The 15,589-nt window shown below is 31.2% G+C and overlaps 1 protein-coding gene across 1 annotated transcript; it reads right to left on the bottom strand.

Moving 5' to 3' along the window:
- Positions 1-6,682: 6,682 nt before the first annotated feature.
- LOC106677191 (putative defense protein 3) lies at positions 6,683-8,681 on the bottom strand. The gene is made up of 4 exons (XM_067048890.1): positions 8,444-8,681; positions 7,861-7,982; positions 7,330-7,421; positions 6,683-6,881 (listed from the first exon to the last, which is right to left on the bottom strand). The coding sequence occupies exons 1-4, from the start codon at positions 8,664-8,666 to the stop codon at positions 6,812-6,814; spliced, it is 507 nt and encodes a 168-aa protein (XP_066904991.1). The 5' UTR covers positions 8,667-8,681; the 3' UTR covers positions 6,683-6,811.
- Between the last annotated feature and the right edge of the window lie 6,908 nt (positions 8,682-15,589).

Raw genomic sequence — 15,589 nt, 5'->3', positions numbered from 1 at the left:
AATGATGCTGAGAAAAAAATATTTTTTATATATATACCACATACTCAGCTATATGGTAGAGTTTATTAAGAATGTATATATATATAATAGAGATATCATCCATCGTTAGTACTGGTCTGATTTTGGTGATTTTTTTTTCTTTGAGGCAATTTTATTTGTCATGTATATACTACCTACAATATAAATAGTTTTTAAAGAAAAACTTTTTCTGTCCCTCGTAATTTTCAAAATATTGGAAACATTCAGACGGAGTTACTATACAAAGTGCGGTAAAAGATTTTTTAGAAGTGAAACAAAGTTGATGTTCGTTTTCAGAACCTCAAGAAACCTCTATATATGAATTTTCGGAAGAATAGGAAAATATATTTTTTTAGTCCGAAATTTTCTTTTTAAATATCTAAAAAATGGAAATAACTTCAATACTGTTAGATAGATCTAGACCAAACATGGCAGTTTTTAGGGCTCAAAAACTGCACCAAAAGGCACAAAGCGGGTCTAATTAAACAAATTAGAACCGAAGATATAAAATAAAACGTGAGAATATTTTCCCCTAAAAAAAACATCAAATTTAATTTTTGTCGATTTCATCTATAAGAGCAGACATCCAGCTTCCCAACGATTCTATTAACGTGACAATCGGATAAAAGGGAGTGGAGTTACAAAGGGTTAAGTGAAAAATAGTCGCCGGAGAAAAAAAATGCAAGGATGGAATCGAGGTGAAAAATTAATGATTTTTAATTTCTTCCAAAAATGTTATTTAGTACTTTGGGACAACCCTGAAAACGAATATGGTTTTCATTTTAAAAAAAATTACCGAACTGCTTTACTCCGAGTCTTACGCTTAATTCTGTTCATAAATTTTTTTCTATTCAAAAATCTCATGATTTCATCATCTTTATACCTTCCCATGGCGAAATGGAACATATAGCAAAAAGCCGCACGTAAATCGGTCACGTAATAACCAAGTCTACCGAGGACAAAGATTCAACAGCTCTCTTTTATATATATATATATAGAGAGATTAATGAGTAATAATTAATATCTCAAAACTTTATAGTCTTGCAATAAATATTATTTTGCAACCAGAACCCTGGCTGTTATCGATGTCCTGAATTCACAACATTATTTATGGTACAAACATTTAATTTTGGTAAGAAGTAAAATATATTCAAATGTATTCATGCTGAGCTTTTATTTATAAATTGTAACGTTAAAAATATTTAAATGACCTTAAGCTTTGACTAAGAGAATTTTCTTTCGAAACTACAAAAAATTCCTTCACGTCGATCTCTTGGTTAGCAACTCTTTGAATCATTAAAAATATTGGAAAGGTGTGGGCACGAGGTCATGACCCGGTGAACAATTCCAAGAGTTTCAATAATTAGCCCATTTCCCCCAGAAGTTCGTTGGGATAAACAAAGGTATGACAGCAATCTCAACAAACTTGGCATTGCACAGAAATAAGAATTAAAGTTTCTTGAAGCTCTGTGTACAGCCTAACAAGGCGAACCCCTAGCGCTCCAGGAGAGGTGAAGTAATCCCTGACTCTTTGGGAGAGGTCATCAGGATTAGTGTATGATTACCACATAACGCAGGCTATCTGCCGCAATGTATTGCGATTTCTAACAGACTATTTAGCTATAAAACCATATCAATAATGACTAAATTCAGAGGTGGGCAAAAATTAGCTATGGTTGAAACTAATAGTTAAAATTGATAGACCTTTGATTTATGAACATAGACCATGATGAATGAATCATTGATAAATAAATATCGTATCCATGACAATTTTAGCTACTAGTTTCAATTATAGATAATTTTTTTTTCAACTCTGACAAACTCTTTCGAATAACATTACGAAGTTTTTGAAAATAAATAACATAACAAAAATTGTAAAAAACAAACAAACTAGAATTTGTTGCAAAACCTAATTTATATTGTCTGAAATGAGGAAGAAAACAAAAGAAAGTCCAATATTAAATTGATAAAATCTTATTATACTATAATGAAAAGAAAGGAGTTGGCTTCCTAACTATCCAGAGAATCCTTATCCATTGTGCTCTAGCCAAATAAAAAGAGAACATTTTAGAATGCGATACTAATATCTACAAAAAATACACAGGTACGCACTTTTAGAATTCTTAATTCCAAATACTGTGGAGCAGGAATGAAATCTACAATTTTCCAAAAATGTTGACCATGTATTCCCTACTTACCGTGATTATTCCCTGAAATCTGAGCCTTTTCTAAAATTTGTTGGAAAACTGTTTTACCTTAATTTTCGCAATTTGAAGTAAGTTCTTGGAGACTGAATTCCATAACTTTTCATTTTTGAAAAATTATTGTGAGCTGGGAAGAAGGAAGGGTAGATGACACCTCTCATTAAATACCTGGATATAATCAGTGTTGACTTTCAGGCCACCCAGAACCACACCAACCTTAATGGACACCCATAATTAGTTTTAAATCATAAAAAAAAAATAAATAAAAAATATAACAAAACACCTTTAAATATGTGGTGGATGGAAACTTCTAGTAAAAAAAGATAGAAAAAAGGGAGTTGTCTGCAGTTTTAAATTTGATCAAAAAAATTCTGATGAATCAATAAGAGACCCCAAGAAAATGTTAAACTTAGACTCTATCAATCTTTCAAGAGATGGCAGAAAGATCCACTAAATTGATCTCTTCTTCAAGTGACTGTTGTTATAATTGAATTTTATGATCTCAGAATTACATAACAATGCATAGATTTGCAACTTCTTTTTAAAGAAAAATTTAGAGATTGACATCAATGGTTGAGAATGTATATATGAATGTATGAATAGGGAATGTATAGGCCCTGACAGAACAATCACAGAAACCAAATGAAAATTTTGTGAAAGGGAAAAGTGGTTACCAATGATAGAACAACACAAGATCCATTCACAATGACATCCTGTTACACACAAACCATCTAATTAATTTTAATATACTGTTTATTTTACAAAGTAATTCTGATATTTTCATTATGGGTAGACTAACCTAGGTAGTTGAATTCACAACTTATTGTAATATACAATGAGAAATGAGTTTTTATTACATGCTAGTATTTATTATTTCATACAGAAGTCTGCAGGTCATGAAAATCGTTGATGAGATGTTTTATTTAAAATAAAAAAAAAAAAATTGAAGTGAATTCAATCATAGTAAGCTAGGAGCTTTCAATGAGTAATTATTGAATGAAAAATTATTTGAACAATACTGGTTGTTATTTGATTATATTATTACATCATATGGTCATTTGCCAAATAATTATTATTTTGGAAATAATTACATCATGAAATAATCCTTTGATTCATGTAATATATACATTATTTGAAGTGTCCAGGTATAATCTCATAGAGGTTATTCATGTAATAAAAATTAATAATAAAAAAAATATCAAATATCAATTTATATAATCTTTGGAAAATAATATTATACGAATTAAGTCTAAGTATTGTTTTTTGAGGTTAAAAGATGGAAACTGAATGATAATGAACATGCTACATAATTAAATTTTAAAAATAGGAGTGAGAATTGAAGATTAGGGGAGAGAATAATTAAATTGTTTATTTGGATTTAACCTGATTATATACTCTAACAAGAGCCAACTAAGAAATAGATGTAATGAATTATTAGCAGATCTTGTCATAAACTGTATTAGAAACTTACATATCATATTAAGCTAAACATACATATTCTGGTTTACACTACCTTTTACCATGGGCATAGGCAGGATTTTGCCAAGGGGGAGCAGGCATCAGCCCCTTACTAACAAACACACACACACTCAGAAGAAGTTACCCGCATCGCTAACCATGCTGTTGCTACGGTATGAGGTTGGCTGTCTTCGGTAGGCCTACAACTTGCAGATCACAAGACCGAGGTTCTCCTAGTAACTAGCAAGAAGCAGACTGACTCCATCACTGTTGTGACAACTACCAACTGTGGTTGGTAGGCACGAAATTCGTTCCCAGTCCTGTTTAAAATACCTAGGAGTCATGATTGATGCACGTCTCCGCTTTAATATTCACACGGAGTATATCAGTGCCAAATCTGCTAGTAGCATCCTTTTTGTCATGCCTTATGCCAAACGTTGGAGGTTCCAGAGATAGTAGCCGAAGGCTCCTTGCTACTATTGTTCCCTCCATTCTGTTATATGCAGCCCCGATTTGGAAAGAAGCAATGGTTACCAAATCATACAGGAGAAAATTGGTTTTAGTTTATCGCACTTGTTAAAAAAAGAAGCAGGCACTATGGACGACGCTTACACGTTTCCAGAGAGGAAGAGTGAAAAATAACCATCGACCAGTGGCAGCAATGTTGGGATGTTGCAGATTTCGGATAGTGGACTTGCAGGTTAATACCCAATGTGGGCACGTGGTATGGCCGCCAGCATGGTGAGGTGGATTTTTACGTAACCCAATTGTTGACTGGACATGGATGCTTTAGAGCCTACCAGTACCGCTTCAAATTGGACAACACCGCAGAATGTCCTGGATGTCAGACAGTCAAGGAAACCGCGGAGCACGTGTTTTTCACTTGCATTTGCTTTTCGGTAGAAATAAGTGAATTGGAGAGTGTGTGAAGGACTCATCACACCAGAGAACGTGGTGAGCTATAAGTTACTCTCAGACTCTACTCGCATTGGAACGCAGTGAAGAGATTCACCACAGTCGTCCTAAAGAGATTGAGAGAGAAAGAGAGGGCTAGAAGACAGGACATGGAAACGTGAAAACCATGAGAAGAAAGCGAGGCGGCACTCAGCCATATCCCTCCATGAAGTAATGCCTAGCGGTGGTCCCGTGGAGAGTAATGAACAGGTGTAGGGCGGTGGTTTTAGTGGGTAAAAATCCTACACACGGATAGGTACAGGCCTATCCGTGTCTTTTGAAGATTTCCACCGATCCTCATAAAAAAAACACATACATACATATTTATAGTCCATTCTGAAACATTGGGTAAAAGAAAGATATGAAATTCTGCATTTCAAGAAATAGCCCACCATTTTATTTCTACTTCATAAAATACAATCATTACTTTTTAAATTTGTATTACCTATAATCACAATAAATTATTGAAAATGAAACGACTGAATTCAAATAGTTAACAAGAAGGCTTAAGTAGTTAACCAATGGCTTGCACAATGAAAATATAACGCAGTTTTGCACTTTTCATCTCTGACAATTTTTCTGATTCCACCATCTTTTCCCACCATCACCTTCCTAATTATAGCATATTTCCAGAAAGAAACTATCTATCAAATAAGTTCACTTTTTCTTTCTTTTTTTTATTGGGTCCCAAAACTGCTCTCCTCTGCCTACGCCCATGCCTTTTACCTTACCTTGTAATCAAATTGCAATATTGTAAATAATACTGGTACCACAACTTTGTTGTATCACAATCATGATGTGTTTATAAAATATATCAGAGAAAAGTGGTATGATTTTAACTTTCTACAAGTTACTCTGGTAGGTTAACATAGTCCTTGCAAATTGAGTAAATGATACTTGAAACTATTTCAAGTCTTACCATAACATAATACATGTTACATAACATAAAACTAATGGTTCCACATTTTTAAAATTTATTTTTTTGGCAAACCCATGGAATAAAACTCAATCTTCATATTCTGTCATACATTAGTAACATGTACTAAATCAACATTTCTGCCTTAGTAGGATTACATAAAGATGTCATTTACCAAATAAATAAAAATTTTTAAAAGATGTAAAGGTACATTTAGGGTACAATTTTTTGAGAATTTTTAATTTAAAGATTTTGAAGAATTTTACACAGGATCTGAATCTAACCATCATAGATTATTTTGATGTTGCAAAGATGTCCTATTGGCCTATTGACTTGGAAAAATATAAAAGTTCAATGAGACACGTCAATTTGCTTTTTAATAACAGAACTGTCGATTCCCTATAAATGGGTTAAAAAATATAACAGCAAGTTTTGGAATGACTGAAAGAGCTTTATAGTAAAAGGTCTGGAATGCGAGTTATTTTACAGTATGTTCCATTCCCTTTCATATAATGTAAAAGATTTCCTCAACGTAAAATATAAATGTGGGATGGAAACTTCTTGAATTAAAAAAAAAAAATTAAGACTAAAGCCATTTCCATTGATTCAACTGGGATCTATTTGTTATTTTAATTTTGAAAGGGCTTTATGTTTTGGTGCAGATCACTTTCGAGTTGAGCATAAGTTCTTTCTCTGAGATTCATTGTCGAGACCAAGAGAATATCAGTGTTTCTTGTGTATGGCAATGACATTGAAGGACCTACTCTGCTGGCCGATTAAGAGATATTTTAACTTCATAAATTTCTTAATTTTTCAATAAAACATGAACAAGCTACCAGTTTTCTTGTCAGAAAAGGATTTTGTCATCTAATATGTCAGCTAATATAAGATTATTTAGACATTTTGATACTTTCTTTTTTGTAAGCTTCTGAATCAAACAAAAGTTTAAAGCAAATATTTTTGATGTAGTTATTATGATGGAGACATTGTATTAGTGCATTTTTTTTTTATAAATGATGCTTGGTAAGGAATGTGTTACTCATTCTAGCATCTATAGTGTCTTTCTCTAAAGGATTTATAAAGCTAATATCGTATTGGGTTGTAAATATGTAAGGAAGAAAATTAGAGCAAATATATACAAAACATATTTATTAAAGCTTCCTATTTGTTTAAGAAACACTTTTAATAACAAAAAGAATCACATTAAATATTAAACATTAATATCTATTTTTTTTTTTATTTCAAACAACACTTAGTGCTATTAGTGGACGTTGAGAGTGCGACTTTTTTGGGCTACCCAGAAGACTTGACCTTCTTTGACAACAGATAAGCTGAAATAAAGTAATATATAAATAAAAATGTTCATTACTTCTTAATATTTTAAAAAGTGAAGCATAAGATACATATGATGAAGCATCAGATATGAGAAAATTTAAGATGTATATTTATAATGTTAAAGAAATTTTAATATTTTTTCTTTTTAATTTTCATGTTTCATATTTACGTACAAATATTAAAAACTAGTAATTAATCCAGCCATTATCTTTTATATTAATATAAAACCATTAGAATCTTTCAAAAATAATATTTACAAAGAATATTTACAACAATGTTTAATTTTAATCTAAGATGCAATATCAACAGTGAAATTTATTTTTGTAATAACTATGTTTTGATAAAATGCTTCTCTAAGAATAAGTATAATTTAATGATCTTTATTTTAATTAGGTTAAGAAATAAATTTTAGTCTTATTGACTTCAATGCTTTAATGTACTTACTAGAATATGACTTGTTCCTTAAGGTTCTTGGGTGCTGTCCAGGTTACAGTAACCTCCTTCTTATTATCAGGATTGGTATGGGTGACAGTGTTCTAGACAAGTTTATTTTGAAATTAGTATTTGATAATTTAAAATTATAGGTTACTAAGTGAATAATAGAAAATAGTACAACATTTTGTTAGAACCCATCAGCAGTGCATTATGTTTATTTAATGGATAAAGAAATACACATACATTTAAGCTTAATTTTCTTTTGTTTTTTAAAGGTATTATATGATTAAACATTTATTATAGGAAAAAAGTCTGCCAAGTACATGGATCAGTTAGGTTTTCTCACTGTGTTTGTTATTTGTTTTAATTTTTTTTTTTTATATTGTCTTATTTTCTTCATAAAATATCATTTTATGGAAATTTTTATTTGGTAGGTAATTAGATATGTATATATATAATCCCTAGTTGAATATAGAGCTATTCTACATTCGATAGTGATGCAGCAAAAATAAATATTGAAGTAATAAAATAAAAGTTTACCTCTTTTGCTGTACCACAGTCCACAACCTTGGTATTCTTGTCAGTGGTTGAGAACTTTCCTACAGGTGTTCTTCCTACCCTGGCTTGCATGATGAATCCTTTGAATTGCTCACCAGTCTTTCCTATGTAGGATAAAATGTATTAAGAGTGGGTACCTGACTTCTATGGTATTATGAGAGGCATTAACTGTATATTTTGTATTTCTTATTAAAAATTTATTCATAAAATATTTTTAAAATTGAAATTTTGTTCATTCAAATATATTGAGTCATAAATATAAGAAAGATGGTTTGGGTGTGATAAAAAAAAAATCCAAATAGTAATTAAAGTATTTATTGTGAGCCAACATTTTGCCCCACTTTGGAGGGCTTCATGAGGGCTTACTGTATCAAATCATTAATTTTTGCATCTACTTACATTCAGTAAGCCCTCCAAAATTGGATGAAACGTTAGCTCATAATAAATAGTTTTATTTGAGTTTTTTTAAAAAATTTTTATCACACCTGGACTATCTTCTTTTTATTTATTACACACAGTCAATCAAAGATTTTCCAATATTGATTCATAATTCATTTTTATAAACCTTTTATGGTAACTTTTGTTGATCCTCCGGCTTTGATGCCATTTTTCTCAATGTCAATTATGTAGGGTGACCTAGTCTTTTGGGCATCAGCTCCATGCTGTGGAGTCAAATCTTCACAGGCATCAGCTGGAGCTCCAGTAGCATTTCCATGGACTGATGCTACTGCGATCAGCAGGACTGCAGCAATTGTTGGAAGATACCTGCAAGCATATAAGACCAGCATTTATAGTTTTTGATGATAAAAAATTAGATCGTATATTTATCAATCCACAGAATGAACAGTTAAACAAATATAAAAATGTTTATCATAAGAATTGAACTATAGTGGAGCTATAACATAGTAAAACATAAAAAATCAATGCTAGAATATTATTCATCCATATTTGAGTATTGCGAGGAATTGAACTTTATTAAATAATTTTGTATTTTAGAATATGCATATTTTCTTTTATCTAAATTTTAAGATTTAATTGATTTTGTAATTTTATTACATACATGTAGTTTTTGGTTAAGTACATACATAAGGAGTTAACAATAAAAAGGCAATATATCCACTTTTAGGAAATTGTTATTAAATAATCATTGTAGTATCACAAAACATTTATTGCAAGTATTGATTCTTAAAATCTATTTGAAAGGGAAAAATTTTGAAATATCTTAATCAACTGAATAAACTTTAGATGCAGAATTATAATTCATTAAACAAAAAATTTATAAATGGATATATTAACTTTTTATAGAATACTCCTCATATGTATTTAAATCAAAACCTGGCTAATCTAATTAAAATTTCTTCTCTTCATTCATCGAAGAATAACACCTTATTCTCCAATGAATGAAGTATTATAGGCAGAGAAATTTGAAGTAGAACCAACCGATAGTGGAATTTTCAAATCTGCTGTCAAGGAAGCTCTGCATAATAGATATTGGTACTAACTTAAGAGGTGAGGTACTCTATATCAAAAGGCAAGTCTCGTAAATTTTCAGGACTGTTGATGAGTTAGCTATTAATCCTTGCAGGATGGAAAAATCACTTGTAAGGTATGCGCTTATGGTCCTGAAGTGGATCGCAAGTTCTACAGGTATTCGGTTACGGCTGTGAAGGTGGTGGGCAAGTCCTAATAGTTGATGTAGGTCCTGGCATAAAGAGAGAAGGTACGGAAAGGAGGAAAGAACCAGAGATGGCTGAGTGAACAATAAAATGGTCCAAAACAGCATTAGAATGTACTGATCCACTAATATATTATACATATTACTACTTACTGCCTTCCAAGGAGAAGGATCCTTGAATGGGATATCTTCAGTTTGTCAATATGTGCAAAGCGATCTCTCTAAGCTATTAAACGACATCGAAAGATTCTACGTGTAAGACGTTAGCTTTTAGTTGTTCACAAGATTCTATTATAATCTTTATTGATTTAAATAATACTTTTATGAATATTGCCATATATGACATAATTATTACATTTTTATAATTAAAGTATTTACAAGAAATAAACATATTTCAATATGCAATGTTTGGTTGATGACCTAGTTCACGTTTTAGCAGCTTGATAGCATCGTGTCATCTCGTAATGGTCAAGCGGAAGTCAGAGTGGTAACCAACAAGCTGTAGCAGTGTTGCCAACAGTAAACCTTATTTCTTGATTAGTGTCCTTTTTTGAAAAATGAACCTGAGATTTCGCTTGTTAAAGTGAATCATAGGTTAGGTCTAGCTTCATAATGAAGCTTCCCTCCGAGCCAAGAAAAATTCAAAGTCTTTACAGAAAGTGAATTGCGTGTAAATGATATATACAACAGAAGCGGAGAAACATTGTATTCGCAATTTTTTTATAGGTAGAATTGCCAGAACATCTCAGGAATTCTCATAAGAAAGAACTCAGTTGGGTAATTCATTTCAAAAGCAATGCATTTACCTTTAGTTGATGACTTTCTATAGCGTCTCCTTGCGGCATTGAGGATGATTTTCTTTATTAAAACCATCTGATTGATAATACTATCGGCAATAGAAAACGAAAACTCTTGAAATTGGCGCATAACATCGACTTCGTTTCTATCGGCGATCTAACATTGAGAACAATGGAGCTCCACTCACAACGCGAGTTCCCTCATACCTCCGGGCTGATACTGCGCAACTAAGAAAGGATGTCATCATCATTAGGCCTATTGTCAAGCCAATTTTAATCATTTATTTTAGTTTTGGTTATTTTTAAAGAGTATAATTGTCGTTACTACAGAAGATCTATCACTGGTTAAGTTTAATTACTGCAAAAAAAGATGTAGAGACCGTAATGGTCAGTCAAATACACTTTAACAAATGCTGTTAATTTGTGTAACTAAACGTGAAAGGCACAAAACCCGCCTTCAATAAATTCCACATTGAGACTGATCGATCATTTAAATAAATCACTATATAAGAAACATATTAAAACTTTTAGTACAAATCGTATTTATTTAATTGCTGTTAAAGGTTAAGGACGCAGCCTGTTTCTTTCCTAATTAGAATTACGTTGTAGTAACCGTCTACAATGTAGAAATCTAATGTGTTTAGTCGATCGGCGTCTATAAGAGGAACCAAAGGTGAGCAGGCGACCTTTGGATTCGTGGCAACATCCAGCTACTCTGTCTTGGTTTCCCAATGGGAGACTTATTGGCTAATAGGGTGTCCTGAATTGGTAGATAACTGTGATTGTGATTTGCTTTTCGAAAATTCTGCTAATGGGATCCAAAAATTATCATTAGGGGAAGGGGCGCTACAAAAATCGTTTCTAAGGCTCTTCATTTGATATAATATCCTAATATTTTTCTATTAAGGCCAATGAAGACAGGAATCCTACTTAAAAAATGTTTTATAATTAAAAGGTTTATTGTTTCATACTAGGTTTTTGTGAAAAGTCATACTATTTAATTTCTTTATTACACACATATTCCTCTATCAACGTTTCGGGTCTCTCCCCCATCTTCAGGATGAACAATCTGAAATAATTCACCTTCTTATTAAATAAACATTTTTTTTTTTTCGCGTGCATATTGTTTTTTTTTTTAATACTTGATAATTTTAATTTTTGCTTTTCCATTAGTTATATAGTCCATTTACTTTTTTTATCCATATTACAATACTTCTTCATAACTTAAATATTTCTTAATGTACACTACTTGAGTAATGTTTATTTTTACTATTACTCTGATCTCTTACCCATAACTTAAATCATTTTAATTTCCTACTGTTTAACATTATTTTTGATTCATTTTTTCTAATTTTTATTTCATTTTTTAAGATCATTATAAAATGGCAACTATGTAACTTTAATTAGTTTATTGTTTTAGTTACCAGGTTTTATGTCGAACCCTTCAATTAGTAACACTATAAAATTGTTCCATAAAACTGTGGGATTCTTTGTCTCCATTTAGAGAGGTTTGGAATATAAAAAAAAAATATTATCGCTAAGGATGAAAATATTGAGTCCTTGTTTGAAAATTATCCTAATAATTATAAATTTTCTTACAAAGAAAATTTGTTTTTGAAATAAAAAATCACGTTTCACCAACTTGCAATATTGGATAGTAAAATTAATTGATGTCAGAACTCTCCCTAATTTATGTGTGCCTCGAAGAGGAAGTTGCAAGACCGGATGGAGTGATAGATAGTTGTCCTGCAAGTTGGTTAACCATTCAGCAACACTAGTATGGCTTTACGATTTGCAATTCATGGAACTGTTGACGTATTCAACTGTTTATTATTCTAATATTTTGTTTTTAAATTCTGAATGTTTTTGTTATTCATTCAGAATTTTTTTTTTAGGCTAAAAATTTACATGTGAAAACATGAATGGATCTTTTAAATTTTGTGCCGTCAATTGCTTTAAAATTAAGGTAGGGAAACAGCATGAATGAAGATTTCTCGTGAAATCGCTCATCACAAGCTTTAAATTTCTCTTGTGTTTTGAATATAAAGGCTTCAACACTAAGTAAATCGGATAAAATTATTATTTAAGTGCTGTATGTCATTATTACTGCCTGTTATGAACCGGTAGTTCCCGATCCGCGGACCACTTAATCGAAAATTGAACTGTGTTCGGCCCACTCCACTCCATTTGTAAGTTAGGCTTGTTGGCAATTTTATCTAAGAATAGTACTGCATTTTTGTACTACAGAAAGCTGTTTATTAAAAATAACCTTTCCAGAATGGAAGGAATGATGGAGGATATTATACTGATACACAAATGCTAAACGATATATTATCATATTCGAGCAATGCAAAACTTGATATTCATAGTATAATAATAGTTTTAAATAAGTAGAATATCTTGAGAGATTTCTGTGACAGAATTTTTCAAAGAGTCCATTTCATACAATTAACTGAAACCTGTTATAAATTAACTTTCTAAAGGTGGGGCGCGAGGTGAGGTGGAACCTAATCAAGATGTAATCACACCTCGTAGTTTTCAAGGTTCTTTATTTTGTTTTTTTAATTCATTATTCTGGAGTCATTTCGTCAGTGTTAATCGCAGAAAAATTAGCAGTTTTTTTTCTTTATAAAAAAAACCTAACGATAATAATTAGTTAGAATGGAGCATACGCAGCATACGGGGTGCGGCAGCAGTGGTGTAGTGCTGGGATTTGTGTATGCCACTGCTCCCAAAAATCAAAAATTTTTTATTTTACAAAATTATTATTAAAATAATAATGTTAGGGGTGCTCCTTTTAATTATTATAGGGAACGATTTTAACTGTGGTGCAACCCAGCGCGTTGAGCGCCTTACTGATGGGGCCGCATCTTGTCCACTGCACCCGTCCGGGTGCCTCCTGCAGTTTGCCAGCCAGGTTAACTCTGAAATGTTCCAACAATTGTGATCGGATCTCCCCACTATATTAAAATATTTTAATTTTTCCAACTATATAATGTAATATTTCAATCTTCCCGACTCTGTAGGATTTGGACTTTTTGTTTAACTACTGCAAAAGTTGAGGCTTATCAACAATAATTTTCATTTCTATTCAAACAAAACTTTTTTTATATCAATTTATAAATAAAGTAAAAGTTTCATAACTTCATAATTTTCAGTAACTCTTGGAGTAAAATGTCCACATCTTGATGTATATTTACATACCTCAAATTTTAGGTTTCCAAATTATTGTGAGTGAGAGAGCAGGAGAGGAGTAGATTAAAATCTCTCTTAATCTGCCCGTGACAGTCTTTAACTTTTTCAAGATCAGAGACGAATGTTTTTGCAGATAATTAGAACCTTACAATACAAGCAAAAACACTACTTAAAACGTTAATGGGATGTTCGTCACTAAATGGAGAGAAACTTTTGTAAAATATATCTGGAACTCTTCCCACTTACTAGCAAGCTACAGGCAGAATTGTAAATAATGATATAAGATAGGATTAAGGGCGTACTTAAGATCAAAACTAGGTGGGGGAGGGGAGCAAACCATAGTAATCAGGTTGTGACATTTCAATTTTCAAAAATTTTTTTTTATTAAATTAGTAATTTTTTCATCAGCTTTTCGGCAGCTACCCCTCTGCAGCCCTCCTCTGGGTACGCCTATGAATAGGATAGTTAAATAATAGAAAATCAGAATTGAGAAAGGAATCTCAGGAATTACAATATTTTTCCTCGTTTCATTTTTTAAAAAAATGGTCTGGCTTACTTTGAATTTTCGTTACAATTAAATGTTTCACAAACAGATCTATGCGAGGGCGCCTCTCGTCAGGCAGGTGGAAAAAAATTGTTTCTTGAAAATCTCTATCTATAACGTAGAAATACAACAAGTGCCGTTTTTATTATGTCATTATTGTTCTTAATTGAAAAATATGTGGTATTTGAAAATTTAAAGTAAATTTTTTTTTTTAAAGAAAATTGTTGCTTACGTCCCACTCCTCTCAGAAAATTTTTGGATGCGTCACTGAATGGAAGTTAAAGAATGCTAGAAATATAAATGATTTATACACTTATATTCAAAGCACCTACTTGTATAACAGTTAGTCTGGAAGCAGTACTTCCTTACAAAGTACTGCACTCTTAACCCTTTGTGGGTTGTTGTGGTACAGATTTTTTTTTACACCCATATAGTTTTCATTAACAAAGTATACATAATCTTACGAACTTCGAAGTTAGCAATGGTTATCAGCAGTGATTTTTTTTAATGATGTATAATGTGGACATGTTATGAATTAATGATTTCCTTCCAGATACATGTTCTTTGGCGAAATAGTTGGGAGGTTTTGGAATTAATATTGCGATGCCCATTTATTTTTATTTTTTTGGATAATAATGTTGATAAATTTAACCGCTTATTTACATTGCCAATGATTTGAATTTGTAACGATTTATATATTTTTAAACAAATATGCTTAAATTAAAAAAAAAGAAACCAATGAATTTTGAAAAAAAAAAATGAAAAACCTTCCTCATCATAATAATGACATATAATTAATATTATTTAAAAAAATAATTTTTCTGTAATTTTAATATTAATTCGTCACATACTTTAAGACAAATAAAGAAGTTAATTTTTATTTAACTATACTATAACTAATATATACTGTATTAAAAAACTAGAGAAACTATCAATTCTCAGTACCATATTTATCTGTTTTTGTAGTAAAAAATTTATTTTCTATGTGTTTGTAATATAATACGCAATTATATTACATTAATTAATATGTAATTGTTTGTTATTTCATTAGAAATAAATACGAAAGCTTGATAAATGAATGCTTTTCAATTTGTTAAACACAAGCTAATAAAAACGGTGAACTGAAACTGGCTGTTATTACAATTTAAGTTTCAACATTGTAATTTAAAAAAAACAAAATTCGCTATGAATGTTCACCGAATTATGGTGATTGTGGAAAATAAGCTGTTTTGATCATGGGCAGTAGCTTCAAAATTTTAATGATTATAAATAAAACCGCCCTTTCAATAATTTTTTAAACATTACAAGTATGAACCGCTTTCCGTAATTATTTAAATTAGTTGACAAGTTATCAAAGGCCAATGTATAGGAAAGACCATCAACATCAGAGTACTACAGTCCAGGAAGCAGTCTATCAAGGTTAGAGTTGTCGTCTGTACATGTTGAATGGAATTCTCAGAACAGGTTTAAGTGGGTTTTATAGTAATTTACATCAATATA

This window comes from Halyomorpha halys, unplaced genomic scaffold (genome assembly GCF_000696795.3).
Source record: "Halyomorpha halys isolate HHAL.00 unplaced genomic scaffold, Hhal_1.1 Scaffold91.1, whole genome shotgun sequence".
NCBI lineage: Eukaryota > Metazoa > Arthropoda > Insecta > Hemiptera > Pentatomidae > Halyomorpha > Halyomorpha halys.
The sequence above is the reverse complement of the archived record's forward strand: the minus strand, read 5'-3'. Positions and strand labels throughout refer to the sequence as shown.

Excerpts from the sequence above, each read along its gene's own strand:
- LOC106677191 (XM_067048890.1), bottom strand. The coding sequence starts at position 8,666 with ATGCTGGTCTTATATGCTTGCAGGTATCTTCCAACAATTGCTGCAGTC. Across the intron at positions 7,422-7,860 it reads ACTGTGGTACAGCAAAAGAG|AACACTGTCACCCATACCAA; the intron begins GTAAACTTTTAT and ends AAACTTGTCTAG. Across the intron at positions 6,882-7,329 it reads AAGGAACAAGTCATATTCTA|CTTATCTGTTGTCAAAGAAG; the intron begins GTAAGTACATTA and ends ACTTTATTTCAG.